Raw genomic sequence first — 27,157 nt, forward strand, 5'->3', positions numbered from 1 at the left:
ACCGAGTGAGGCGCAGGCTGAGGTCGGCGTTGATGATTGACTTTCACTTGGGCTGCCAAGATATTAATTAATATGCACGAGGCTCTTTTGGTGCCTGATCAGGCGCTCATGTTCTCAGCCTCATCAACAGCATCCATGTACACCATCACCATGCCTGTTCATTCCTTTTACAACCTTTCCATTCCTCCGGGGCCAGTCATCTCAGCATGGCTGATCCCTTGTCAATTGGCGCCAGTGTCGTCACACTACTCGACACGAGTTCAACGTGCCTTGCTGTACTTCTGAAGCTGATTAAATGCGCTCAGAACGCCCCGTTCGAGATCCAGGCACTGCTCAACGACCTCAGCGATCTTCAGGGTTTCTTCGAAGAGGTCAAGAATCTCTGCGACGATATTATCGCAGGCCAAGACCAACAACAATCTAAATTCCTCCAGGCGGCCTATAGGCCACTCGAAGATGCAGGAAAGGCGTTGGTCGACTTGGAGAAAATACTCAAGACGGCAGAATCACACACTTCCAACAAACGAAGCCGGCTGGGCTGGGTCTTGCAGAGAGCCAAAGCGAAGAAAATTCACCAAAATTTACGGAGACTCAAATCGGATATCGAGGCTGTGCTGTTGCTGTCCACCAAGGCTGACGGACATCATCTCAGCAGTCGGATCTTCAAGATTGAAGCTCGGTTGGAAGACCTGCATTCCACCATTCTCTCATGTATACAGCCAGGTCCGAGCACCTCATTCCATGTTTTGCAGCCTCAGCTCGAGAACACCACCGCTAGTTTGACCCAAGCTCCCGACACTGCATCTACATCGCAAGATCACTCGAGTACTGCCGATGAAGACACTCATTCAAGCATATCACAAGGTACGACAGAGATTGCCCCGAGGGAAGAACCAAAGATAGACGGTACAGTATCATGTGAGCCCTCTTTACATACTTAGTGTTAACTCCTGTAGCTTCGAGCAATGGCACACTACAGCCAAACCATGTGAATACAGACACGTTTCTTCCGAATAATACCATGTTCTTCCACCTCCGCCGCGCGCGTCGCTGCGTCGCGCCGTGTCCCTGTGTATGCCACTCGGCTGGACGATACAAAAATTCCCTGCTCAAGAATTACCTTGGGACCTTATTTCTGGGCTACTCCGGATCCCCCGGGTTCTGGCCAAAATGCAATGTCAAGGCTTGTCGCAACACCGACAAGAGATCGATCAATCTAGTGTATTGCTTTCCCCTGTGGTTCTCCAAACGAGCACTACACGCCTCGGCAACGTTGTCATCTTCTCTTGGTTGGACGATGCAGCTGAGTATCAGACGCAGAGTGCCTTGGGGCGGAGGACAAGATTCGCTGCTCAAGTTTGCGCTGACTGGAAACGTCGACGGCGCCAAGTCACTGTTGGACGACAGAAAGGCCTCACTTAACGACGCGGACCCTAATCATGGACGTACAGCCTTACACGTGAGTGGTACCGAGTAGACCAGGGCTATTATGCTTGAAAACCTTGCTAACGCGAACTTTCATATAGTACGCTGTGCTGCGTAACAAAACGAGCATGTGCACGCTACTGCTGGCCGCTGGGGCAGATCCATTTTTGCAAGACGACTACGGCACGTAAGTTATCAACAACAGAGCCCTTCCCCATCCGTTATCCTGCTATTCTCGCCTGTACACGCATGTAATCTTCGGACCCAAACATAAAGACCATACGAAGCTTGATTGATTGATTGACTGACATTCTCTGACCGTCTCATCTCACAGAACCCCATTCCAAAAAGCCTGGGAGCAAATCCTCTGCAAGAGAGGGACCGTCGCCGAGCTTGACGGGTTGAAGCGAGTCTTTTCAGCAACCGAAGAGCTCGAAGCCTGGGAGTTTTCGTACCTACACAAGGTCGTGCTGGGCCTGTTTCCCGGACAGCTGGCCAGAGAGCTCGAGAGTGAGCAGTACCGGCACCACATCCACGCGGCGGATTCGATGAAGCGGACGCCCCTGCACTGGGCGGCGACCAGGGGCGACGAAGACGCCGTGAGGTGTTTGTTGGAGGCCGGGGCGGACGTCAACTGTCGCGACGACTTTGGCAACACGCCGCTGACTTTTGCGGCGTCGACGGGCTCGGTGCGCCTCCTCGAGCTCCTGATCCTGCACGGCGCCGACGTCCACGCCCGCACGTCCATCGGCAGCCAGGCGATCCACCACGCGAGCCGGCACCAGCGGGCGATCGAGCCGGTGCGGACGCTGCTACGCGCGGGTGCGTCGCTGAACAGCACAAACTCCTTCGGGCAGGCGCCGCTGTCCGGCGCCGCCATCGCCAACTGCCTCGCGATCGGGGCGTTTCTGCTCGACGCCGGCGCCGACATGCACACGCGCAGCCTGCACGGCGACACGCCCCTGTTCGAGACCGTCTTCCACAACAACCACCTCTTCCTCACCATGCTGCTGGACCGAGGCGCCGATCCCCTCCACGGCGTCAACAACGCCGGCTCCACCATCCTGCACGCCGCCGCGCTCGAGGCCGACGCCCGCACCGTCCACATCCTCCGCACCACCGCCGGTGTCCGGTGGCGGCGGAGCCACTTCTCCCTCAGAGACCACAAGGGAGCCACGGCCCTCGAGATTGCGCGCCGGAGAGTCAGTCCTCCAGAGGGGTTTTTGGACGAGTTTGAAAAGCTCGTCGCGGCGGCAGAGTCGGACGGCGAGGATGATTCGTCATGTGGCTGAGATGGCATGTCGTCGGTCAGTCAGTCAGTCAGCAGCCTGGAATTACGGGCAGTCAGTCAGTCAGTCAATCTGCTCCCTGAACAACCCCAAATGCTCGAGAACTTTTGACCTCTGGCTTCTTCAGAAGGGACTACCTATAAGAGAGGGTGTCAGAGTTTGAGAACAACCAAGTCATGAACCAGAGACGAAAATGGACTTATTTATTATCATTTTTAATTTGTTTTTTTTTTCTTTCTCATTTCCTATCCTATTCTAGCGGTCAAGTTCTACTGATACACATACACATACACACACATACGCACATAAAAATCAATACATACACACACATCCTCCCTACCCTCTCTCTACACCTGTGTGTCTCGCTGTGCTACATCATGACCCACAAGAACCCCAGACACTCCCTTTAATTCAAAGGCTGATGAGGTCCTGTGCGCAATCTATCCCAAAACCCGTAATATCCGTAATGTCCTGTGCTCGTTTGTGCTCCTGGTCTAAACCCTATGTAGGTATGCCATCCTCTTCGCAATGGTAGGGTGTGGTATGGTATGGTAGGTAGGTATAGCGATGGACATGTCCCTGTACCGAGTACTCGGCGACTAAAGTCGCCTTTCACTATCTCGATACCTACCGTAAGTACCTATGTACTAGGTACTTGGCCAAGGTGGCCATGGTAGCCATGGTAGTGAGGTAGGGACGGAGGGATGGTAACCCGCGTGATAGGGAAGGGAAGCCGTGATAGTTATCCTCTTGGACGGTACAGTAACTCGCAAGTCACTGCGCCACGTTGCGACTCTTCGAATCCGCCAGGTCCTGGTGATAGATCCGCACGCGCTCCTGCATGAGAAAGCACGTCTGCTCAAAGACGTCGACCATGAGCTCGCGGGCGCGGTCGCTCTCAAAGTCGACGACGAGAAACTTTGCCCGGTGCAGCTGCACGTCCTTGCGCGCGTCCTCGTGCTCCGGGTACCCCAGCACGGCGAGGTTCCACTGGTCCTCGTGGCCCGGTTTGGTCTCGTAGATTTTGACGGGGACGGTGGGCTTGTGGCTGCTGTTGGAACCTGAGGAATTGCCGGTGCTGCGACCGCTGACGCTGCTCCCGCTACTCTTGATGACCATCTTCGTGCACTTCTTGGCCGGGTTGTTGCAGTGGCAGTTCTCCGGGCTCAGGCGCGTGCCCTCGTCGATCTGGATCGCCACGAGCGTCTTGACGCCCTTTTTTCGCTCTGTGAACAGTACTAGTTGCGCCGCGATGGGCCGAGCAACCAGCGCACGGCTGCCCGACTGTTGGATGCTGGTGCTGCCGTTGACTGACGCCGCGTACGATCGCGCCCACCCGCCAGGACCGCCTGCTCCGTTCCACCCAGACGACCCGGTGAGGCTTGAATCCTGCCTGGGCCGCGGGCTGGCCGAGTCCGTGTCCAAAGACCTGGGAGAGTGCTGCTCGTCGTATCTCTTCTCGGCGCGACACACCCAGATCTGTGCCCTGCCGCCCACTCCGATGGTCTTCAGCGGTGATATGGTCGACTCCTTGATCTGCACGGCCGCCACGCCGGGCCGATCAGCGACAACGCCAAAATTTGTTATGGCCTCCTGCAGTCGGTGCAGGTCGCCCAGTCGGCGGAACGTGAGTGCCCGGCTCTGGTGGTCCGAGGCCTGGGCTTTCCAGCCGAGACTGAGGGCGTCGGCCGACGCCTCGGGGAAGCTGTAGAAGGGCAGCAGAAATACCCGCTGGGAGTCGATCTCGTAGTTTTCAATCGCGCGGTCATTGCCGCGTGTCAGGGTGCGGACGAGCCGGATCCGGCTCGTGTTGACCCTGAGGACCGCGATCTGTTGTGCCCGCCCGGAATCGTCGGGCAGGGTGGCGCGGAAGACACGCGTCTCCATACCGTTGGGCTCGGTGAGGTCGTCCAAGTCGTCGGCCTCGTCAAAGTGCACCCACATCTCGAACTTGTCGTCCGCTTCCTGCAAGATCTGTTGGTCGTCGGGCGCGAGAAGGGGCCAGTCGCGCGCCCCGAACCGTCGGCACTCGTAGATGACTCTTCTCTGTAATTGGCGAAAGTACGCCCCCCAGAGGACGTCCAGACATCTGGCTTCGAAATTCGGGTCCCGTTGGAGACGCTGCACCAGCCACACGCATTTCATGAGGTTGATGTATTGGCACGTGTCCGGTCTGACGAGCAGTGGCGGCTGGAGCACAAACTGCTGCGTGCTGTTGCCCAGGTGAAGGGCGAGTGCGTCAATGGCCTTTTCGATGGAGAACGGGATCGATGATCGTGCGACAGAAAGCCGGAACTTTTCTTCGAGGATGGTTGGAAGTGCCAGCAGGGTGCCATCGCTGTCGATATCGAGAGCTCGGATGATCTGTTCGAACTGGAAGATGATGTCTTCGTGGACGATGGAGATGTCTCTCCGGATGTCGGTGTACAGCTTTCTATTATCAAGTTAGGGACTCCGGCCAAGTGTAAGAGGGATGCTCGATCTACTACTCACATCTTGAGCGGGATGAGAACCAAGTTGATCTTTTCCACGTTTAGCCACGGACAGTCAGAGAAGAATATAAGATGGGTCACCCAATATAACCGGCACACACCTTTGAACAGTGAAAAGACACTCGTCTCCCCAGGTACTCAACATAGCTGCCAATCCCCGAGTTCCACTGGACATTGCGTACGAAGCCGCTGGCATCCCGGCTAAAATGGGCGTTCTGGCGGATGAGTTTCTCGCACCGTTTCAACGTCTCCCTGAAGTCGCCAACAATCGTGTGAAAAGCAGACAAGTCCTGTCGGTTGTCTACGCCCCCATCACCGCGCGGACCTTGGCGATTGACATACTCGACTGAGTCGACGATGGCCTTGAGACCATCGCGAAGAAGTAGTATGTCCTTTCCGAAATCGAGATATTCCTGCTCTATACAGTAGTAGCTCTCAGCCCGGGTTCTCGCTCTTATGGATGGCAACGGCGAGAGCACACTTACGGGCGCTGGTGTACTGGCTGAACCCGAGGTCGTAGATAGCCCACGCGATGCGTGCAGCGGCGGCGATTTCAGACAGCGGAAGTGCCATGCTTGCCGGCGGGAAAGGATGGCATGTTTTGGTGCGCAAGTTCGAACAGTGATGAAGGAGTTGTCCAAGGGTTTGTCCCAAGTATTGCTCAGGCTGGTGGCAAACTGTGGGATCTGGCGGATTGGAAACGGTCCGGAGTCAGTGGGTGGTTTTGCCTTGCTTCACTTACAGCAAAATCGGGACTTCGGATATGGGGAACCAAAAATTCCCACGCGCAGCAATACCCAGTCCCAGAGGTGATGCAGGTGTTTAGCCAGGGATAACAGGTCTCAGTTATCCCAAATCCTGCGGACCGGGCTCTGCTGATTGAGGGTGTGGGAGCATTGGCCGTGGATTCTCAGCCTCACCATTTAGCCCGAGTCCCAGATCGTTAGTCTGAGGGGCAGAAGGCAGATGGTACAGCCTCACGAGCCAATTTCCGAGTCGGCCATTTGACCTGCCTGCCTAGGCTTGAATTGAGGCTTTGCAGAAGACTAAGCGAGGACTTGTCAGTCCAGTTAAGCGCCCAGCCTTGGAAATGGTGGAAGTGGCCCAATCAAGACGAGTATAGGATGGTATCCGTCGCCTTGTCCTACACTTAGCAAGTCGCCGTGGCTTGAAACAATTCCTTTAGCGGCTGCCTTCTGGAAGGTCGGACAGCCCTCTTCATGCTCTTCTTGGGACTTCTTGGGACTCTAGCCCGCTTGGCTGCAGTTGGAAAAGAATGCGCCCAGGTGAGGCGAAGTCGGGAAAGCAAAGAAAGCCCAGAAGAAAGAGGGCATTGCTGCCAACTTGATAGCTTTCCCTTAATCATGCCCTTGAACCCAAGAAGGGCATCAGTCGTATGAGTTTGCCCTCCCTTGAGCTCTTCGTTTCGTTATCGTCCTGAGATTTGTTTCGCTCTCTTCAACACCAGTCGCGTGCTCAGAAGACACCATGGAACGCTTCGTAGAGATGGAAATCGAAGATGCAATGGATGACCGCCCCAGATTCACAGAGGAAGAGCTGCAAAAGATCCAGCAAGCCAGGTTACAGCCTAGAACGGTGGTGACAACCCGTCCACCCTCGCTGGGCTACATCTCCATTGCTTGCATCATCATCAACCGCATGGTGGGTAAGTCACAGACAAGTCGCTCTGACCTATGTCGACCAGAGGGTTCTGATTGTGTGACAAGGAACTGGCATATTCAGGACTCCCACCACCGTGGCCCATGGTACCCATACTGTGGGCTACAGTCTCGTCTTCTGGGCTGCTGGGGCCATCGTCGCGATCGCGGGGGTCCTCGTCTTTGCAGAGTTTGGCATGACTGTCCCGAGACTGACGATAGAGAATGAGCACCAGAAAGAGTCGGTGCCTCGAAATGGAGGCGAGAAGAACTATGTCAGTACAAGCCCTGAAAAGCGAAAGAACAGAAACTGACTCCTGTCGACGCAGCTCGAATACATGGTCAAACGCCCGCTCTACCTGGCCACCTGTGTCTATGGCATCCCGTTTATCTGCCTGGGCACTGCCGCTGGCAATGCGATTGTCTTTGCAGAAAACATCATGCTGGCGTCCGGCAAGGAGGCCATCAACGGCTCGGTGCGGGGCATCGCCGTCGGGGTCATCACCTTTGCTTGCCTGCTGCATGCCATCTCGAGGACCGGGGGTGTCTGGCTGAACAACGTGTTTGGGACGGTCAAGTTCATCATGCTGCTGCTCATGTTCATCCTGGGCGTCGTGTATGCCGGGGGTCGCCTGGGTGGGAACGATGAGATCGCCGCCGACAACCTAAACGTCCACAAGTCCTTTGCGAATGCAGCGACATCATCGTACGGCTATGCCGAAGCCTTTCTGGGCATCATCTTTGCCATTGGCGGTTTCAATCAGGCCAACTATGTGAGCCATCTTGCGAAATTGCTCCAACTTGGGAATCTCGGGTTACTGACAAGAGACCAGGTCCTGGGAGACATTGACGATCCTCGAAAGAAGTTCAAGATTACTGCGGTGACCACCGTTAGCGTTGTCAGCATATTGTATGTCTTGATCAACATATCCTACGTAAGTGCAAGAACAGGAACAGAAGATTCGATGGCAGCAATGACTGACTGCCGCGTAGATGCTGGTCGTGCCAGCCTCGATCTTGTTCGGCCGCGCAGACGACACGGTCGCCCGGCCATTCTTCCAACGCATCTTTGGCGAGGACGCGGCCGACAAGGTCCTCTGTGGGTTCATCGCCTTTTCGAGCTTCGGGAACATCATTGTCCAGACCTTTACGGCCGCGCGGGTGAAGCAGGAGATTGCTAAAGAGGGTATCCTGCCGTGGGCGCGATTCTTTGCCAACAACTACTCGCTATGGCCGCGGCGGTCCCGGCGCAACTCTAATAGAAGAGCGGGAGAGACATCGGAGGACACGCCCGCGGGGGCTTTGATCCTGCACTGGGTCTTCGCCGTCGCGGTGATCGTACTGACCATTCCCGAGCACAGCCCCACTGACGCCTACCGGACCGTGGTCAATCTATACTCGTTCACAATCGACGCCCTGTTCAGGTTCGCCGTTGGCCTGAGCCTGCTCGTCCTGCGCCTGGCGCCGGGCTACCACTGGGCCAGCAAGTCCGAGTCGAACGCGTGGGTGAGCATCTCGGCGGCGCTCCTCTTCACCATCGCCAACGCCTTCCCGCTGGTGGCCGTCTGGATCCCACCGTCGGGCGACACGGGTATCACGCAGCCCGTCAAGTGGTATCTGACCGGCACGATCGGGATGGGCCTAGTTGGCTTTTCTCTCGCATACTGGGCTGTGTTCTATTACCTCGTGCCGAGGCTGAAGGGGAAGAGGCTCGAAGTGGAACGGGAGGAGATTCTGGATGATCGGAACGGGTACTGGATCATGTGGCATGAGATTGTGAGGTTTAATTGGAGGGTTGCTTGATTTACCGGCCTTTGATGAGTTGATGAGTGTCTATGTCGTTGCTGACCTGGATAGAATTACGTTGCAGGTGCATGTACATGTGCTTTTATGATTGTTGAAACCATGCCTTCTTCGAAAGGTGACTTCTTTTTGTTGCGCGCCTGACCTCAGCCTTGTCACGTGCCGTCACTGCTCTTTACAGCCTTGTCTCTTTGTTTCACACCTTTTCCACCTTTGCAAACCGCAGTCAGGACCACCAAACACCATCCACCATCTCCATCATCCACCGCCCATCAACACCCAGCAACGCCATCTGCCTCGCCTCCCCCACTCTTGTCATCACTACTAGTACTACCTGAAAATGCGCTGGCATCTCATCGCCAAGTCCCAGACCTGGACCTTTATGCCCAACACGGTCAAAGTGATCGACGCCGGTCAGCGTTGACCGTTGTTCTCCGTCCCATTGTGGGGTTTCCCCCACCTTTGATCCCAAAAACGGCATGATACAGACGGGGAGGCCCGTGGTGTCTAGCGGAGGGCGCCGAAGGACTACCTATCTCTATACTGTGACTTGCTACCGAGTACGTGGTGCGCGGTGCACGGTTCACGGTGCAGGATGCAGGATGCACGGTGTATCAGCTTCTCACACCGACTGGTGAGATGGTTGGGTACAATACTAGGTAGTGTGTCTCCCCTGGTTTGATCTGGTTTTTGTGTGTTGGCCGTGATGCTCGCCTTCACCATTGACCTCGCCATCGCCATCGCCATCGCCATCGCTTCCAGCTGCCGTCGCCAAAAAGCAAACCCCTGGCATTCTTGTTTGCCGCAATAATGGATCTGCCCATGCCCGAACCGACCATCCCGACCTTGCCGCTGCCTCACTACAAAGTTATCTCGTTCGACGTCTATGGCAGCCTGATCGAGTACAAGGCCCACATTGTCCGGTCCTTCCAACCGCTGCTGTCGCGTCTGCCATCGTCGTCACCGTACCTGGATCCGACCCCCCTGTCATCGAACATCCCGAACAGCAACACGGTCGGGGCGGTACGGTTCCTGCAACTCTTCCAGCGCCAGGAGGACCTGATCAAGCTGGAGAAGCCTGTGCGACGGTTCGACGGGATCCTTGCGGAGATCTGGCGCCGGATCGCGCGCGAATTGCAGGTCGACACGACCGAGGCCGAGGCTCTCGCGTTTGGTAGCGAGGCGGTAATTTCGTCGTGGCCGTGTTTTCCAGGCACCGTCAAGGCGCTCCGGCAACTGCAGAAGAACTACCGGCTCGTGGCGCTGTCCAACATCGACCGGTTCGCGTGGTACACGACGTCGTCGTCGCCTTCGAGCGGCCTCGGCGACGTGAGCTGGTGGAAGGTCTTCACCGCCGAGGACTGTCCGAGTGACGCCGAGCGGCCCTTGGACGAGACGCGTCTTGAAACCCTGGTCGCCTACTGCGCCCGGTACGGCGTGCAGCGCAACGAGATCCTCCACGTCGCGCAGAGCCTGGGCCACGACCACGCCCCGGCCAAACGGCTGGGTCTGAGCAGCGTGTACCTCGTCGGGGACGGGCCGCGGTGGGGTAAGGAAGCGGAAAGCAGGATGGTTCTGGAAAAGGGCTTGGTCGGGTATGGTTGGCGGTGTCAGAATTTGCAGGAATTTGCCGAGTTGGTTCATCGGGCGTGGGATAATGTGACGCCGATTGAGTAACTTGTTAGTAGGTTCTCAAGAGGAAGAAAGGAGGCTTTCTTTTCCTTTCAGTAAAGAAAGGCTAGTTGAAATTTGATATTATGCGTGGGTTCTTCGTTTGGTGTGGGATGGGGATGGTACAGGTATTATGGGAAATGGATGGGATGGATTGGACGGACACCGAGTCTGGTTCTTTGCAGCACACATACACACACACAATAATAATTCTCCCTCAGCACTCGAGTCTAATAATTTCAAGAGGACCGAGTAAGATAGTTCTTGTATATTTCTAAAAGACCGTAATAAGTCTATGGATTGTAATCTGGGGAACAGAACCAACCCCTTTTACCCTTTCTAGACAACGCAGCACCCTGTCTATATTTATTCATTCATTTATTATATCGTACCACCTCTTACCAAAGCCATGTCTCTCATAGTTTATACCACCTCTTCCACAGCATAGCACATCAAAAAGTAAACCTGAAGATCACAAAGAACCCTCGTGCACACTGTCCATCGACGCCCAAAACTCATCCAACAACTCGTGCCTCTTGACAGCCAGCTCGAAATCCCCGTACCCCTCGCCCAGGGCATACGCCTCGTAGAGCCGACCGATGTTCTGGCCCTGGTTGGGTAGGGCGGTCCACTCGTCGCCGCCCTCGTCGACCACGATCTCCTCGACGGTCTTGGACTCGGTGCGGTACAGGCGCATGCTCGTGGCTTTGGCCATTTGGGGCCCCGCGCTGGCGAACGTGACGACCAGCACGCCCGTGGTGCCGTAGATCTCCCACGTCGAGCCGGGCGAGGAGGGGAACCGCGCGCCCCCGCGCAGGTGGAAGCTCAGCACGGCGGGCGGGTCGCGCGCCAGCTGGCCCTGCAGGCAGATCTGGTCGGGGGTGTCTTTGTCGAAGACTTCGGGCGATATCGTCCCGTCGGCGCGCTGGATGGGCATCTTCGGCCGCAGGTTGACGGCCAGGGGTCGGTAGGTGCCCGGCTTGAGTTCCCCGACGGCGAAGAAGATCGAGTCGAGCGCGTGCCCGCCGTAGATGGTCAGAGGGTTCGCGCCGACTTTTCGCTGCAGGAAGTGCGCGTACCGCTCGTCGGCGGCGTTGTCGTGCCAGTTGTTGATGACGCCGTGGTAGTGCACGCTGTGGATCTCGCCCAGGCTGCCCGTGTCGACGAGCTCCTTGATCTTGCGGATCGACGGCGACGCGCGGGCCTGGAACCCGATCATGGTCCGAACGCCGGCTTCTCTCGCGAGCGCGGCCATCTTCTTGGCCTCGTCTGTCGTCGTCGCGAGTGGCCACTCGACAAAGACGTTTCTGTGCGCTTTCAACGCCGGGACGACCACGTCGTAGTGGCTGTCGACACGGGTCGAGACGACAAAGAGGTCGACGTCCGGGTCCGCAGCGATGCCGTCGTACGAAGCATACGCCCTGACCGAGTCCGGGAGGTTGTGTGCCTTGATGGCCGCCTTGGTCGACTCGAGGGTCGAATTGCACATGGCGACAATCTCAAAGTTGGGCGACGACGCCAGTCGCGGGAGATGCGCCAGGGCCGCCCAGGCGCCGGGTTTGCTGGACAGGCCGACGATGCCGATGCGGATCTTGCCCATTGTCATCGGTATATCTGGGAAGTTGCGGTGGTGTTGTGTCGTACGCCTTGAGGAACGAGGAACCCGTCACCGCCCGCCCAGTGACCAGTTCAGGGTTGTTTCTGTACACCACCACCGCTATCCAGTTGTAAATACTGTATTGATGATAGACGAGACCCGAGTGTCGTTTTCCATCTAGTGTTGTGGTGGCGTCTTTCAGTTTCTCGCCAGTATAGGAGAATACACAATTGTATGGAGCGGAACTTATGTATGGAGGGGAGGCATGAAATAGCGGGAAATGACCGTCCCCATGGTGCCCCCGATTAATGTCATTCGGGCATATTTCTACACACAGTAATAATAATATATGCAGGTCATCCTTGCTTGGTGCCTCATCTTGAGTGGGGAGGATACAATTACTACTTCCATACTACCTCGTCCCTCGTCCCTCATCCCTCGTCACTCGTACCTCGACCCTCGCTGCCTGACTTGTCCCCATCCTTTGGCTGAAATGGGAAACGCAACCTCACCTCTACCTCTGCCTCTCCCCGATCCTCGATGCAGACCCCCTCGAAGCACTTGTCCTAGGCTGTGCTACTCCTACTGCACTCTCAAGCCAATTATCCCCAGAAACACCTGTAATACTCTCAGCCGTTATCGTCCCTCTGATTAGGTACGCCTAATCGCTGGGCTCTGTCGTTCTTGTTCGCCAGACATAACCAAGATAGACCAGCACAACACCGGCCACCATGACACCTAGTCAAACGCTGGACGCCGAAATCAGCGCCATCCTATCGCTGGAGAGTGTCCGATCGCAGGCACAACATGTGCTAGACGCCGCGAGGAAAGACTCCCTCAACCACTTTGACTTTGACGAGACCAAAATGCCCGAGGTCGCCGATTTCGTGCTCTCCATCATCTCGGTGTGTTCTTCCCCCCCTAACCAAGCTCCCGGCAGAGTCTACCAGTGCTGACGAGTTCACCTGTCGGGTTAGCGTGACTTTGGTCCGGACAGGTACGATCAGATCCCTCCGCATGGACGGTGGCAGCAGTTCAACGTCGGGAACAAGGAGCGAATCACCCCGTTGCTCGAAGAATGGACGAGCCAGGGCTGTGACAGGAAAGAGCTCGCGCGTCGTATGGTCGACTTGCTGTTTGTCTCGGTGTTGATGGACGCCGGCGCCGGTGATGTGTGGCAGTTCAGCGAGCCGGGAACGGGCCAGACGTACGGGAGGAGCGAGGGTATCGCGCTGGCTACTCTGCACATGTTCTTGGGCGGGAAATTCCAGTCACAGAGCACGGGGGGTCACTTCGTTGACGGTATGTTACCTCCACCATCAGGCTCTGCTCTGTCTGACAGCATCCAGCGCGTGGTCTCGCCGACATGACCGAACAGGCAATGCAGCAGGGATTTCAGATTTCGACTAACAACGCCATGACTGCTTTCTCATCACGGGTGACGCTCCTCAACCGTCTCGGTGTGTCTTTACTCAACCACACGTCCATCTTTGGAGCAACGGGGCGACCAGGGAATCTTGTCGGTAAGGCATTCTGAGCGTTCCATTAATTCTCCATCGCTGTGATCATTCTGATAGTAAGATTCCCCAGACTACCTCTTACAAAACTCGACCAACCCCAATATCCTCGATTTTGCCTTTCTCTGGCAGACATTGCAACAGCTTCTTCTCCCTGTCTGGCCAGAAAACCGACCACACATAGACGGACGGCCGATCGGCGACGCATGGCCACTCCGGGTACTTGCCCAGCGGGCCAAAGCCACAGGCGACGAGCGCCTCACCGGCCCCATCCAGCCCTTCCACAAGCTGACGCAGTGGCTCGCGTACTCGCTCAAAGTGCCGTTCGTGAGACTCCTCGATCTGACGTGGCGGAACGAACACCTCAGCACCGGTCTGGCCGAGTACCGCAACGGCGGCATCTTCGTGGATATTCCGGTGCTGCGACTCAAGCCCGACGCCCTGCGGAGGGGACAGGAGCTGTCGGGCCAAACCCTGCCCCAGTTCGATGCCACGGGCGACGAAATCGTCGAGTGGCGTGCCATGACGGTCGCGCTGTGTGACGAGCTCTACCAGATGATTTTGGCCAGACTCGGTGCGAGTGCGGATGGAAAGAAGGCACCCATAAGTCTAGGCCAGATGCTTGAGGCCGGCACTTTCAAGGCAGGTCGCGAATTGGCTGCCAAGTACAGGCCGACGACCAAGTCCAGTCCCATTCTGATTGCGGGCGACGGGACTCTTTTTTGATTACTTTTTTTTTTTTGGCCAGAATCTTGCTCGTGCGGGTCAAGGTGGGAAAGTTGGAAGTTGAAACCGGAGGTTTGGAATGGTTCAGGGGGAGTATATCTATAAATTAATAGCACCATATACTATGCACATGTCCACTCTGAAACACGCACAAACTGTTATCTCCCCTCGTACAAAAATGGGAAAAAGTCGAGAAGATTTTAAGCGGATGCCGCGTCGGGAGTATCTAGTTGGCCCGGTAAGTAGTAGTATATTCTCCCTTTTCTCTATTCTCCTTCCTATCCAGGTATCTATCTAGGTCATCCATAGATTATTATAAGTCCATCCCTCGCCCCCCACTATCCCTCCTTCATTTGGTATAGATGGTATAGATGGTAGATATGCCAAAGTAGATACGCCCGATCTGTTTTACACGCGGACAGATCAGATCAGATCAAGTCAAGTCACTCACTCACTCACTCACTCACTCACTCATTCGATCTATCTCATCTACATATCCAGGCGACCCTACGTTGTTTACCGAATCACCACACCACACCACACCATACCATACCATTGCCAACCCAAAAGAGGAAGAGAGAAGTAAACGACCGAGAAATATCATGTCCTCCCCACGCGTCTTCCCCGACGGTCCATACCGTCGCAACTACTTTTTCGTCGGGGGGGAGTATGTCCCGGAAGAAGAGGAAGAGGACGACAGCAATTCTAATCAAGGTAAGGATAAGGACAAGGCCCGTAGATACGGCGGATACGTCATGAAAGGCCAGGCGTATGTCGAGTGTTTGTCGCCGGTCGAGGTCGAGGTCGAGGTCGAGGGAGTCGAGGGGTTACAACAACGACGACGACGACAACGAAGACGACCGTTCCCGCTGGTCTTGATCCACGGGGCAGGACAGAGCGGATTGGTACGTTCCACTCTCCTCCTCCTGCTTCTTCTCCACTTTCCACTACTTCATCCATATCCATGTCCATATACCCAATATCCATGGATCTTTTATACCGCACCATAAATCATATCATGTCATTACACGAGGCTGAGGCTGGTCGTACAGAACTGGCTACACACGCCCGACAACCGGCCCGGGTGGGCGTCGTATTTCCTCGCGCGTGGCTTCACCGTGTACATCATGGACACGCCGTCGCGGGGGCGATCAGCGCCGGATTTCGGCCAGGACCATACAACCTTCTCCACGGGGTTTGTGGAGGCGTGGTTCACGGCACCTTCTCCCGAGAAGTGGGTGCAGGCGAGGAGGCATTCGCAGTGGCCTGGAGTGAGTTGCCTCTCTCTCTCTCTCTCTCTATCTCTCTACTCGACTAACCACATGCCCACGGTTCATACAGACCGGCCGACGCGGCGACCCCGTCTTCGACGCCTTCTACGCCAGTACATACCCCAGCGTCACCGACATCGCCGCATACCAATCCTCGCAAGCGAGTGCTATCGCCGCGCTGCTCCGCCACATCGCCACGCCGGCCATCCTGCTCACCCACTCCCAAGGCTCTCCGGGGGGCTGGCTCGCGGCGGACATCTGCCCCGAGCTGATCCGCGCCATCATCGCCGTGGAACCCAACGGGCCCCCTTTTGCCGGGGTACACCCCCACAACGGCGCGGCCGCGCGGGCATGGGGCCTGACGGACATTCCGATCGCGTATTCCCCGCCCGTGACGGAGGTCGGTGAGTTGGACCTGGTGACGATCCCGTCGACAGAGCCCGGGCGAGACGACACGGTACTGCAGCGGCAGGACGCGGACTCCTCTGCGCCGCGAAACGGCGGCGTCGTGCTGCGCAAATTGAAAAACCTCCAACACATCCCCGTCCTGGTCGAGGTCGGCGAGGCCAGTTACCACGCCCCCTACGACCACGCCACCGTCGCGTACCTCCGCCAGGCCGGGGTGCAGTGCGACTTCATCAGGCTGGAGGACCGGGGGATCTTGGGCAACGGACACATGCAGATGCTGGAGCTGAATAATCTCGAAATTGCGGTCGTGTTGGAGAATTGGATTAGGACGAAGGTGGAGGGGGAGGAGCAGGGGGAGGGAGAGGTGGAGAGGGAAGGGGAGTAGGGGGGTGTTCAATCCGTCGTGATGAACGGTGGTGACGAGTCTTGTTCTTTCGACAAGATCAACATCAAGATCAAACCAAGACGGCGGATGGGAGGTAGTGAAGAGGCTGGTCTGGTCTGGTCTGCTCGGGGCCCCCTTAGGACAAGCACGTATATGGCCAGGTGGTAGAAGGTGCCGGAACAGAGGGTATAGGTAAATGATGAGAACAAGAGAAGAAAATAGACGGGAGGGTCTCGTCCGTCTCACAAGACACGACAGCCCATGGAAGACAACGCGTAAAGTCTCATAGTACTCCTCGCTCCTACGACTCCTACCTAATCATCAGCAACGCCCTCGCCCTCGTACTCGTCCACCACTCGTTCCGGCACAAGATCCCTGAGCAGCTTGATCCCCTCCTGGATCACGATCCACCTGATGCGACTCAACCGCTCGGCCATGACGGTCGTGAGGCCCGACGTCGAATACTTCCCCAGCAGCCGCGAGAGACGCTCGGGCATCACACTCGTCATGCTACTGACTAGGACCTTCATCTCCGTTTCGGCCTGCCACCTCGTAGAGCCTTCGGTCGTCTTTACGCCCGCAGCAGCAGCTGTGGCGGGTGTCGTGTCATCCTGTCGATGGCTGGCGATCTGCCGCTGTGGCGCCTTGGTAGTGTCCGCCACGGTCAGGGAGTGAAACGCCCAGCATATCAGCGTCGAGATGTACAGACGGAACGGGTAGAAAAAGGTATGTCGGACGTCAAAGTGTTCCAGGTTGAAGACGCTGTCCCGCAAGAGGTGTGCCGCGTGCCACACTGCCTTGACCCCAGAAAACGAACCGCGCGCCTTGGCCCACTCCCTGACATTCCCTTGGGCTCGCATATAGTCCGAGCGTGTGACGCGCCGGCCCATGGAACGCCGGGCTCCGGCGTAGATCTGGAGATCGACGATGTCGACGTTCAACGTGATATGGGCCGTGTGGTACACCGCATTTGCAGCGGTTCTAAAGCGCGCAAAGTGGGCTCGTCTTGAGTGGCTCTCGTCAAAAGAAACCATCTTCAAGCAGTAGGTGTCAAAGTCGACTTTCCATGCGTCGTATGCGGCAATAAGTTGTTCCCGCCATTTGTCCTTGTCCAAATAGCCCGTATGGTGCATCAATCCTGTCGAACATTTAGTACCGATGAGCGACTCAATTTCATTCGCTTACCAGAAGCCATCTGATCTACGTGCTTCATCTCGCACTGAATCGATATGAGTCCATTGAGGATGAGAAGTAGTGGGAACGCGTCAAGATCAGGAATCTTCAACCCCGACTCGAGATCCAGATACGCCGTCAAGACGGACTGGAAAGGGAGGAGAGACTCCTCGCGTGCGTGTTTCCACCACTCTTCTGCAGAGGCGGCCTCCCAAGCTGAGCGGCTACAGGGCAGAGCGGTGCGAATTTCGAACGTGGATAGAGACAGTGGCTGGGAGAAGAGAGCGGCGTTTTGTGTATCCCAGAAGAGACAAAGGAAAGCCACCCTGTGGACCAGTCAGTATATTGTTTGGACCTCTGAAATTGATTTCACCTTTTCTGGAGCTCGACATTAATCGCCTTGTGCCAATTCGACTCGAGAAGCTCAGGTTTGTCGACCGCTCTTGGTTGCTGCACAGTCAGGCAATCACTTCGCCGAATGAGGCTACTCTGCATTAGTTGTCACTGACGTGTTTCATGCCGGGAAAACATACTTGACGAGGAGACCGTGGAATAAAAACGCCGTGTCATGTGTTCTTTGTCCTAGAGTTGTCAATCATGTTAGCCGGTCCCAGTATGGGTCAACATGGGATGCAATTCCACACGCCTGGACTTACCGAAGCATTCGAGCAAGAACACGGTCTGTATCATCCATAGCTCTGGCGTCACACAAAACGCTACCCGATGGAACACTTCGGCCCTCAAAGCATCGTACATCCGGTCGGAAAAGGCGTCAATACTGTTATCGCTAAAGGTTGCACCGAGTAAAACCACAGCCGCGAGAAGTAGAGTCTCCGTCCGAGATGGCTCAAAAGTGGCCGGGTGCAGAAGCGGGTAAGAAGCATTGAAACATGAAAAGAAAAGCTCGAGATAGGTTTGCATGGAGGCGCGGGACAAGAGCGAGTGGTGTTTGCCGGTATCCACGTTCACCTCTGCTGCCCTACCCTTAGCATGGCGCAACAAGCTCAATAGTTTCTGGTGCGAGTCGTCATCCAGCAGTGGTGCATGTGCCAGCCGACTAGGAAGGCTATCCAGGCTTGACGCAGAGCACGAGCTGGCTCTTTCAGATTGTGGCATCTGCTCAGACTCTTCTCGTGCCCCTCTTGAAGATCCTGGACGTGTCAAAGCAAAAGTAGAAGACCCAGTCTCCCAGATCGAATCTAGGGCGGAGACAAGTTCTGATGGAGCCGGTATTCTCGAGGTTCTTGTACCAACTGCTGGGGTTGCCGGAACTTCGTCCAGGGTCTCCGTTGCTCCGGTCGAGTTCTGTAGCAGCGGCTGACAAAGCTGCTCCAGTGGTTGTATCGACGTTGGCTCGCTCTCCGTTTCGGGGGGCATGGTGAATAATTCGTTTAGTGACGAATTCATCGGTTGTTGAGACATGTTCGGTGGCGGATTGGGGTTCGTGGTCTGTCCAAATTCCGATGATTCAAGACCGGACATTATGTTGGCATTGGGGTCGATGAGCCAGTCGAGACTGGCCACCGGAGTGAATAGTCCATCATAAGAGATTGTTGCTGTAGCGGAGTGGCCAGTTCGGTCCATTTGTCGTGAACATGGTGCTTCCCCCATAGTGTTCTGTGTCGACGCTTCGTCACAGGGAGCGTCGACCTGCATCTCCAGATCATCGGTCGGAAAGTCCCAGGACGACCTGGCCATGAACTCAAACATGTCAAATCCCAGTGCCGTCTCGATCAAGCCTTGATTTTGAGGAATTCCATCGGCCTCAAGACCCTGGGAAGTCACCGTGTCGGGCCCAGACTTGGACCTCGACGGAGAGGCCGTCTCTGAATCGACAGATGTGGGGGTATTCAAACAGCTCATGAAGATGGGTATCTGGGCACTCTGCTGCGCGAGGTCGAGAGACTGCATCTTCATCCACTGCCTGCGCAAGTAGCTGTGCGAGGGCCGATCCCTGACGATATTCCCGTTGGCGTCTCGCCAGAGTCGTTTCCGACTCTCGACAATGCCGAGTCCTTCACCGCCAGCCTCTTCGTCCTTCTGCCGATGTCGCGCCACATGGCGATCTAAGTGACAGCTCGAGTTAGCCAGTCGTGGTCACAGCCACGGCCCGCGCTGCGTAAGATCAGCCGTCTCGCCTTACCTAGGAGGTCGGATCTCTTAAAGTGCAAGCGACATCTCGGACAGGTGTATTCCCCGTCGCCATGGTTCAACATGTGACGCCTCAGGTGGTCAGCGCGGGTGAAGCCTTTCTGGCAGGCATCGTTGGGGCAGACGAATCTCTTTGGCTTGGTCGCCATGATCGATGTCCATAGGCGATGTAGGTGTCTAGGGCTGCACGTGAGAGCATCACAATGTATGTCGAGATCTGATCTTGTGAGGTCAAGGATGTCAGGCCGATCGCAGGACGACTTAGCGTCAGGGACGCATCAGGGGACTGGGAGCGGGCAACGCCAGCCACTATCAGAGGCGTATCGTGTATGAGGGAGTCAGATAAACCCCAAGCGAACCTCGGTCGTGGCGTTGAGTGGCTATCTTCACGATGGCGGTTGTTGGTGTCACCTAGTTTTCGAGCCGGACTCCTCCTCTTATCATTCCATGCAACAGAGTTAGCGGCAATCGGCGTCGTGCTGGCTGGGCTTTGAATGTCATAATAGAACGACCCTCGATATCGCCGAGAATGTAGCTCGATGGTGCCGACGAAATACAAAATGGGCGTAGGACAAGCAATTCCAACTGACGAATGGATTGCGGACGGGCAACACCGAGGGAAGATGCGCAATTGATTCCGCCCGCCACTCCAAAACACCCAAGATCTTGGTACGGCTGGTATGTCGAACAATATTGGATCTGGCACACTGGGACTATTGAGAACATGTCAAGAAGCAAGATGGTCCATTTTCGCACTGTCGCTTTTGGCCCGTTGCGTTGTTGAACCCCCAGAACAGGAATTACAGTACATACAAAGCATGTTTCTTCTATCTCATCGCGCGTGTCCTCGTAGGTATTGGCTCATGAAATGACTAGAGCCTTTGGAGAGAATCCCATCTGACATGACCTTTTTCCCCAATTCATGAGTCCAGTTTCTTGTACGTCGACCACCCCTCCTCCTGGAGACGACGCTCCTTGGCCATATTGTCGTCGTCCATCTTCTTGAGATGGTCCGCCACCCACTTCTGAGCCTTTTCGTCGCTCGTCCCGACAATCCTTGCTGCCAAGATGGCCGCGTTGACGCTGTTGGAGATGCCCACGGTGGCCACGGGGATGCCTCGCGGCATCGAGACGATGCTGCACAGACTGTCGAGTCCGTCCAAGGCCATGGCTTTGACGGGCACGCCGATGACAGGGAGGACCGTCTCCGAGGCCAGCATTCCCGGCAAGTGAGCAGAGCCGCCAGCAGCGGCGATGATGACCTTGAGCCCCCGTCCTGCGGCGCCCTTTGCAAAGTCGAGCATGTATTGTGGTGTGCGGTGGGCCGAAGTGATGTGGACTTCGTAGGGGATGTCCATGGTGTCGAGAATCTCAATGCCAGGACGCAAGGTCGCCAGATCTGTGTCTGAGCCCATGCAGACGGCAATCACAGCCTTGCGCTGTTCTGGCCCTTGAGGAGGGGGATAGGGGTCAGCGAGGGAGTCAGTAATCGTAGGAGGATAATACTAAGACCTACCGCCGCGGTACAATCTTGGGGCGTCCATGATGGAACAATTGCTCGATTTGATTTGGAATGAGAGATAGAGAGCAATGGGGATCTCTTTTTGTGAGTGGCTGTATATGTCTGTGTTCAACTCCTGGATTTGCTGGACTCGAGATACAAAAAGGGGAAAAATCCCAATGTGCGGTGATGACCGTCTCTCACAATGCAATCCAGTTGGACGATCCATGGATGATTATGTATGACAAACTTATGCTCTTTACCACCAACCACTGCCATCATCCACCACTGCGTTGGATGTCACATTACCTCCCACCCTCCTCCTCCACACGGTTAGAGCCATCGGGTCATGAACGCCCAGAAATGCCCCCCATATTCCAGCCGATGATGGGCAACCCGAGTCTCACTTGGCCTAAACCCAAAATGCTCAACCCGTTGCCTTGTCCACCTCAAACATGGGGGGAGCAGCCCCATATATCGGGAACCGCTACGAAAATGCGTGAAAGAGGCCAGTGGCGGGTGTCTGAACTCAACCAGAAAAATGAATAGTGGGGGAACATCAGATTCATACAAAGCTCTTGGTCTATTATGTTGAATCCAAGATCGATGGCCGCAGGAGGGGGTAATTTTGTCACGGCCACGGCCATGCCAGTCTTGGACACGGACGTAGGCACGATTCTTTGATCTCAGGCATCTCCTCATCATCATGGCTCTTGACCACGGAACCACCGCGCACCTCCTCCCAACCAGCCTCCCCGACAAGGTACGCGCCTGGCTCGCCGAGGACACCCCTTCGTTCGACTACGGCGGCTTCGTCGTCGGCGAGGACATCCGCACCGCGACGCTGTACCAAAAGGCCCCCGGCGTGGTTGCGGGGTTGCCGTTCGTGGACGAAATCTTTGCGCAATGCGGCTGCACGGTCGAATGGTTCGTCAAGGACGGCGACTTTGTCGACTCTAGCGCCATCGCCGCGGGCGGCGGCAAGGTCAAAGCCGCGACGGTCACGGGGCCGACGAGGAAGCTCCTCCTCGGCGAGCGGGTGGCCTTGAACACCCTGTCGCGCTGCTCCGGCGTCGCCACGGCAAGTCGGCAGCTGCTCACTCTCGTGCGCGCCGCGGGCTACACGGGGATGGTGGCGGGGACGCGCAAGACGACGCCCGGGTTCCGGCTGGTGGAGAAGTACGGCATGCTGGTCGGCGGGGTCGACCAGCACCGCATGGACCTGAGCAGCATGATCATGCTCAAGGACAACCACATCTGGGCCCGCGGCAGCATCACCGACGCGGTGCGCTCCGCCCGCGCCGTCGGCGGCTTCGCCCTGAAAGTCGAAGTCGAGGTCGACAGCGAGGCGGGGGCCGACGAGGCCATCGCTGCCGGCGCCGACGTCATCATGCTCGACAACTACGACGGGCCGGGGCTGCGCGTCGCGGCCAGGAACCTGAGGGAGAGGTGGGCGGGCAAGAAGTCGTTTCTGCTCGAGTGTAGTGGGGGCCTCACGCCGGCGAACGTGAACGACTATGTCAGCAATGGTAAGTCGACACTCTATCTATCGATTTTATCTACCAGTCCATCCATCTCATCAATCTATCTACCAATTTCATCCCCTTTACCAGCAATCCAGGGAGACAAACAAACAGATGCTAACGTTGCCTGCAAAAATCTAGATATTGACGTGATATCCACATCTGCCGTGCACCAAGGATGTCCGCACGTCGACTTTTCCCTCAAGATTGACCACTAGACAGACAGACACCTCGACCTTAGCTGTTTGCTTTTGCTTCTGGGGTGGATATTTTCTTCTCACAACACGTGCAGCGGCACGATACAGGCACACAGGCCGGAAGGGCTGGAGGCCTGTAGTTAGTGCATCTGTGATACCAAAAGCGAGGTCTAGCAAGCGATGCAATGCAACGTGAAGGAAGGGGAGGGGGCGCAAAAGTAGGATATGTATACTTGAAATTAGAGTCGACGGCCGAGCAAGACAGTCGAGAGTATAGCGAACGTAGCCCCTATTTCATGAGCACAACTTCGCAAGGATGGGCCAGAATTTAGGTCCTAAGTCCTAGGTACTTGATTCTAGGTACCAAACAAAGCATGACACTCCCGGTCCGAAAAGATCATTCATTCGTTATCATATCGTCTACGTAGCACTCCAAGAGATGTATAGTGTATAGCCACAAGTTTAGCCCTAGAGCACGTATCGAAAGTCTGGATTCTGCTCCATGCCCCGAACCGACGTCCTCTTCCCACTGTCCAGCTGCCGGTTGACGCGTCGGTAGTAAAACCAGGCAAACGACGCGGTCAGGAGCATGCCGCCCTGAAAACAGCCTGAGACGATCAGTGCGGGTCGATAGACCTACAAATATAGCACCCAATGGTACATCAGCTTCGGGCCTCTTCTTCTAAATCACTGGGGAATAGAGGATTGCTTACCGGCGCATCCTGGCTTCGAAACGCATACGACGAGATGATTCCTGCAATGTTCTGGAGCCCCACGAGCAGGCCAAGAGTGGTGGCACGCGCTGAATTGGAAGTTATGTTGCTGGTCGCCCAGGCAGGAACCAACACGGCCGGTGTGAATGTCTGGGAGAGCTGGTGAGCGGATGCCTATAAAGTGGAGATATCCCCGAGATAGGTAAAGGGGGGGGAAGAGGATGAAGCTGCCAACTCACACCAAATGTCAACAGGAACGTGAAAAAGTATCCCACTCCGGTCTTGTGGACAAGATCGACCGAACCCAGGCAGATGAAGCCGATCATAGATGTCCCCATGGTAACGACTGACCAGATCCCCCGAGCTTGAAACCGGTCAGAAATCCAGCAGACGACCACGATCCACACCGCTCCATTGAGGTTGGGCGCGATCGTGAAGAGATTGGCTTGGACTGTGTCTGGCTTCAATCGCTTGATGAGGGTCTACCGATACCACAGTTAGCTGATGGAGACCTCTCCAAAGATTTGTATGTAACTCACAGGCAAGAAATTGGACAGAGTGGCCGCCGCGACTCCGTAGCACAGCGACATGGCCCCAAACATCCACGTGTGCCAGTTCAACAGTGGTTTCAGCGCTGCGGACCATGAAAACTTGATTGGCTCAATCTCAAACTCCCTCTGCAGCCGCAGTCTGCCATAGTCCTTCTCTTCCTGGCTAAAATACCTCGAGGCAGTCAAACTTCGAGGCAGGATTGTGAATGCTACGAGGGACAGAAAAACCGTGAGGCTCCCCTCGATGATGAAAAGATATTGCCAATTCTGCATCAACGTTAACGGTCGACCCGAAGATTGGGAGGCATATCTTACGTGAAGCTTTTTATGCCATTGAAAGACACTGGTAACAATTGGTGTCAGCATCATATCTTTTCACCCAGCCTGGTTGAGACACACCTATAGGCAATCAATCCGGAAAAAGCATTTGCCACAAAGCCCATCATGTAAAATAACGAAATTCTTTTCGCAACTGAGGCTGGTCAGTATTGAATGTCAGGGGAGGCGAGTCGATGCCTTACTTTCATGCCGAGTATAGAACATCGACAGGTAGTAAATGGCTGACGGGAACTGATATTGCCATTAGCATCCCAATCGAGCAGCCAACCAGAGCAAACAGGACTGAATAGACGTACAAATCCAGCCTCCGCGACTCCCAGCAGAATTCTTGTTGTGGCAATACCACCAAAGTTCTTCGCTGCGGCAGCCCCAAGAGACACAGCACCCCAACCAAACATGAGAATCGGAATAACGTTGGCCGGGCTGAAGCGCTTCGCCAGAATCGTGGTAGGGATATTCAGGAGACCATAAGGAATGTAGAACAACGTTAAGACCAATGAGTACTGATTCGCCCCAAAGTGAAGGTCCTTTTCGATGCCATCGGTCTTTGCGTTTCCCAGATTGGCTCGGTCGAGACTGTTGGTGAAGTAGATCATGGCAAGCACAGGCAAGATGATCAAGTCAAGCTTCCACAACAAGCCTTTTCAAGATGAGCTGAAGTATATATCTGGGGGCAATGGAGTCTCCTCGTACTCTTCTTCACACCGGATCCTGGCAATTCCTCAATCTCGCCAGACAAGCTCCCAACCTGCGTCAATGGGAAATCAGTGCTCTTGGAAGTCGACATTTGAGATGGCTTCAAGTCCTCAATCATGTTTGCCGCGAGCCGAATGACATCGGCTATGTGCTGGGACGGGCAGGATGTCGACTTGTCGAAGATAAATTTCCACTCATAGACTGGTCGTGTGCCCTCCAGACACGGCAGATGTGTTGGAGACGGTGGCGATTCAGCATGAAAAACGGCCTGACGAGCCAGACTTTAGTATGATCGCCCATTATATGTCTCTCGGGGGATGTCCGAATAGCCGTGGTTCCACCTCCCCATCTATTTCGTGGGGAGTCCTCGCAGCTTGCCGCACATCTTGATGTCCACCTTGATTCGTGACGGAGGTGTGATTGGTGAAGGCTTTAGAAACAGGCCTTTTCCCTTGGACTCGTCAAATCCCGTTGGAGTTTTGAGCTTTGGATTGGTTGTCTTTACAACAGTGATCCAGGAATGCAGGACCGGTTATCAGTGAGTCTTGAACCACAGCTCGATTAGGTTGGCTCGACATAGGTTTCGGAGATCGCAGTCCCATTGCAACTGTGGGTCGCAGATAGCCAGTGTGGCCTTGATAGAGCTTGGATGGTCTGTGCAGTGTGCCTTGCGTAGAACTTTGGAGCACCAGTAAATTCCGAGAATCACCTGCACACACGTGCCATATCGCAGTGAAGCTGACCCATCGAACGTCCATCTGCAGGATTGCAGGGCATTGAGTGTTCTGTGTTATCAATCCTGGTAGTACAGGGGTATGGAGCATATTCCCTCCCGTCTCCCTGAATCTGGATCTCGCGACTCGACGGACGCTGTAGGTTTTTAGTCAGGACGTCCGCTTCGAACAGATTATTCTGGAGAGTTTTCCGAACCACGGCGAGTGGTATTGCAGCTAATAGGGTCATTGATTCGCTTGCACCAGTTGTCGTCCACGTCACGGGTCTGCCAGCCTTCAACAAACATGCTTTCACGAGGATCAGCGCAGAAAGAAATGTAATGTTGTGGTACAGGCCTGAGCTCCAGACCCGCAAGATATCCTGGATACGATATCCAGCGCCTCCGTAGGAATCTCGGATAGACAAGTTCGTGAAGTAGGTCATTGAAGATGCTTTTGGTCGCGGCATCCAATGCTTGGTTGGATCTTGCCAAGGTAACTCTGCGGCATTGGCAACGCCACAGAATCAGCACCCACGAGAATCCAGAGTCATGCTGATAAAGATCATCAGGATGGTGTTCCGACTCGTTGGCAGGTGTCCGCATCTACAAGTCATTTTGGATCGCGACAATATGTCTGCATCCACCACATGCGTTGAAAAGAGTTGTTAAACCATAGTATTGATTTTCATTTTTATTTGAATATCTTTCTTTTACTTCGCCTCCCCATTCCCTTGCTTCCCAGCCACTTCGTCCTCCTTGTCGTGAAACTTCAAACTGATACTATTCACACAATGTCTCTCGTCCGTGGGCGTCGGATATCCTTCGCCCTTGAAGACATGCCCCAGGTGCCCACCGCAGTTTGAGCAGACAATCTCGGTCCTCTCCATGCCAAAACTGTTGTCCGTGTGCCGAGTTACGGCGCCGGGGATGCTGTCAAAGTACGCGGGCCAGCCGCACCCGGACTTGAACTTGTGGTTGGCCTTGTAGAGAGGTGCGTTGCAGGCGGCGCAGGTGTAAACGCCGTGGTCGGGCATGTGCTTATCGTATTCGCCCGTGAAGGGAGCTTCCGTGCCCTTTTCGCGGAGGATGCGGAATTGTTCTGCGATAGATGTCAGTGGTGGTTCAATGTGTGGCTGGCCATCAGAGTTGCGATCTCATGGACAGTTGCTATGGGGATATATGTTCCGGACGTACCTTTGTTGAGTACCGTCCTCCACTCATCATTCGATCGCGCATCAGGGTAGGTCATCTTGGCTGAAGCTGGGGTTGAGGTTCCGAATAAAGCGCTCAGGAACGGGATCGAGGACATAGATTTTGGAACAACGGCGCGACGGGTGTGCGAGATGCGATTACCCC

The 27,157-nt window shown here is 55.4% G+C and overlaps 12 protein-coding genes across 12 annotated transcripts; 6 read left to right on the plus strand and 6 right to left on the minus strand.

Annotated features, from left to right (window-relative positions):
* Nucleotides 1–206: 206 nt before the first annotated feature.
* On the plus strand, nucleotides 207–2,717 carry Z517_08630 (uncharacterized protein; the record flags this gene model as incomplete). Its single annotated transcript, XM_013427145.1, has 4 exons — nucleotides 207–906; nucleotides 957–1,459; nucleotides 1,527–1,612; nucleotides 1,760–2,717. The coding sequence occupies 4 exons, from the start codon at nucleotides 207–209 to the stop codon at nucleotides 2,715–2,717; spliced, it is 2,247 nt and encodes a 748-aa protein (XP_013282599.1).
* Nucleotides 2,718–3,488: 771 nt separating this feature from the next.
* On the minus strand, nucleotides 3,489–5,779 carry Z517_08631 (uncharacterized protein; the record flags this gene model as incomplete). The annotated part of the gene is made up of 4 exons (XM_013427146.1): nucleotides 3,489–5,148; nucleotides 5,208–5,236; nucleotides 5,308–5,624; nucleotides 5,692–5,779. The coding sequence occupies 4 exons, from the start codon at nucleotides 5,777–5,779 to the stop codon at nucleotides 3,489–3,491; spliced, it is 2,094 nt and encodes a 697-aa protein (XP_013282600.1).
* Nucleotides 5,780–6,694: 915 nt separating this feature from the next.
* On the plus strand, nucleotides 6,695–8,667 carry Z517_08632 (uncharacterized protein; the record flags this gene model as incomplete). The annotated part of the gene is made up of 5 exons (XM_013427147.1): nucleotides 6,695–6,872; nucleotides 6,934–7,139; nucleotides 7,194–7,637; nucleotides 7,698–7,799; nucleotides 7,858–8,667. The coding sequence occupies 5 exons, from the start codon at nucleotides 6,695–6,697 to the stop codon at nucleotides 8,665–8,667; spliced, it is 1,740 nt and encodes a 579-aa protein (XP_013282601.1).
* An 810-nt stretch (nucleotides 8,668–9,477) lies between these two features.
* Nucleotides 9,478–10,344, plus strand: Z517_08633 (uncharacterized protein; the record flags this gene model as incomplete). Its single annotated transcript, XM_013427148.1, has 1 exon — nucleotides 9,478–10,344. One exon carries the CDS (start codon nucleotides 9,478–9,480, stop codon nucleotides 10,342–10,344), a length of 867 nt encoding a protein of 288 aa, XP_013282602.1.
* A 466-nt stretch (nucleotides 10,345–10,810) lies between these two features.
* On the minus strand, nucleotides 10,811–11,938 carry Z517_08634 (uncharacterized protein; the record flags this gene model as incomplete). The annotated part of the gene is made up of 1 exon (XM_013427149.1): nucleotides 10,811–11,938. One exon carries the CDS (start codon nucleotides 11,936–11,938, stop codon nucleotides 10,811–10,813), a length of 1,128 nt encoding a protein of 375 aa, XP_013282603.1.
* Nucleotides 11,939–12,666: 728 nt separating this feature from the next.
* Nucleotides 12,667–14,178, plus strand: Z517_08635 (uncharacterized protein; the record flags this gene model as incomplete). Its single annotated transcript, XM_013427150.1, has 4 exons — nucleotides 12,667–12,840; nucleotides 12,913–13,237; nucleotides 13,285–13,458; nucleotides 13,526–14,178. The coding sequence occupies 4 exons, from the start codon at nucleotides 12,667–12,669 to the stop codon at nucleotides 14,176–14,178; spliced, it is 1,326 nt and encodes a 441-aa protein (XP_013282604.1).
* A 602-nt stretch (nucleotides 14,179–14,780) lies between these two features.
* Z517_08636 (uncharacterized protein) lies at nucleotides 14,781–16,242 on the plus strand (the record flags this gene model as incomplete). The annotated part of the gene is made up of 3 exons (XM_013427151.1): nucleotides 14,781–15,083; nucleotides 15,231–15,449; nucleotides 15,520–16,242. 3 exons carry the CDS (start codon nucleotides 14,781–14,783, stop codon nucleotides 16,240–16,242), a joined length of 1,245 nt encoding a protein of 414 aa, XP_013282605.1.
* Nucleotides 16,243–16,556: 314 nt separating this feature from the next.
* On the minus strand, nucleotides 16,557–19,715 carry Z517_08637 (uncharacterized protein; the record flags this gene model as incomplete). Its single annotated transcript, XM_013427152.1, has 6 exons — nucleotides 16,557–17,380; nucleotides 17,428–17,741; nucleotides 17,789–17,899; nucleotides 17,949–17,997; nucleotides 18,060–19,481; nucleotides 19,559–19,715. The coding sequence occupies 6 exons, from the start codon at nucleotides 19,713–19,715 to the stop codon at nucleotides 16,557–16,559; spliced, it is 2,877 nt and encodes a 958-aa protein (XP_013282606.1).
* Nucleotides 19,716–20,486: 771 nt separating this feature from the next.
* On the minus strand, nucleotides 20,487–21,110 carry Z517_08638 (phosphoribosylaminoimidazole carboxylase, catalytic subunit; the record flags this gene model as incomplete). The annotated part of the gene is made up of 2 exons (XM_013427153.1): nucleotides 20,487–21,016; nucleotides 21,083–21,110. 2 exons carry the CDS (start codon nucleotides 21,108–21,110, stop codon nucleotides 20,487–20,489), a joined length of 558 nt encoding a protein of 185 aa, XP_013282607.1.
* A 663-nt stretch (nucleotides 21,111–21,773) lies between these two features.
* Z517_08639 (nicotinate-nucleotide diphosphorylase (carboxylating)) lies at nucleotides 21,774–22,808 on the plus strand (the record flags this gene model as incomplete). The annotated part of the gene is made up of 2 exons (XM_013427154.1): nucleotides 21,774–22,596; nucleotides 22,732–22,808. 2 exons carry the CDS (start codon nucleotides 21,774–21,776, stop codon nucleotides 22,806–22,808), a joined length of 900 nt encoding a protein of 299 aa, XP_013282608.1.
* Nucleotides 22,809–23,255: 447 nt separating this feature from the next.
* Nucleotides 23,256–25,204, minus strand: Z517_08640 (uncharacterized protein; the record flags this gene model as incomplete). The annotated part of the gene is made up of 9 exons (XM_013427155.1): nucleotides 23,256–23,423; nucleotides 23,501–23,650; nucleotides 23,740–23,982; nucleotides 24,040–24,318; nucleotides 24,367–24,394; nucleotides 24,451–24,523; nucleotides 24,573–24,621; nucleotides 24,687–25,030; nucleotides 25,084–25,204. The coding sequence occupies 9 exons, from the start codon at nucleotides 25,202–25,204 to the stop codon at nucleotides 23,256–23,258; spliced, it is 1,455 nt and encodes a 484-aa protein (XP_013282609.1).
* Nucleotides 25,205–26,511: 1,307 nt separating this feature from the next.
* Z517_08641 (methionine-R-sulfoxide reductase) lies at nucleotides 26,512–27,050 on the minus strand (the record flags this gene model as incomplete). Its single annotated transcript, XM_013427156.1, has 2 exons — nucleotides 26,512–26,900; nucleotides 26,996–27,050. The coding sequence occupies 2 exons, from the start codon at nucleotides 27,048–27,050 to the stop codon at nucleotides 26,512–26,514; spliced, it is 444 nt and encodes a 147-aa protein (XP_013282610.1).
* Between the last annotated feature and the right edge of the window lie 107 nt (nucleotides 27,051–27,157).

This window comes from Fonsecaea pedrosoi (genome assembly GCF_000835455.1).
Source record: "Fonsecaea pedrosoi CBS 271.37 unplaced genomic scaffold supercont1.5, whole genome shotgun sequence".
NCBI classification, from domain to species: domain Eukaryota; kingdom Fungi; phylum Ascomycota; class Eurotiomycetes; order Chaetothyriales; family Herpotrichiellaceae; genus Fonsecaea; species Fonsecaea pedrosoi.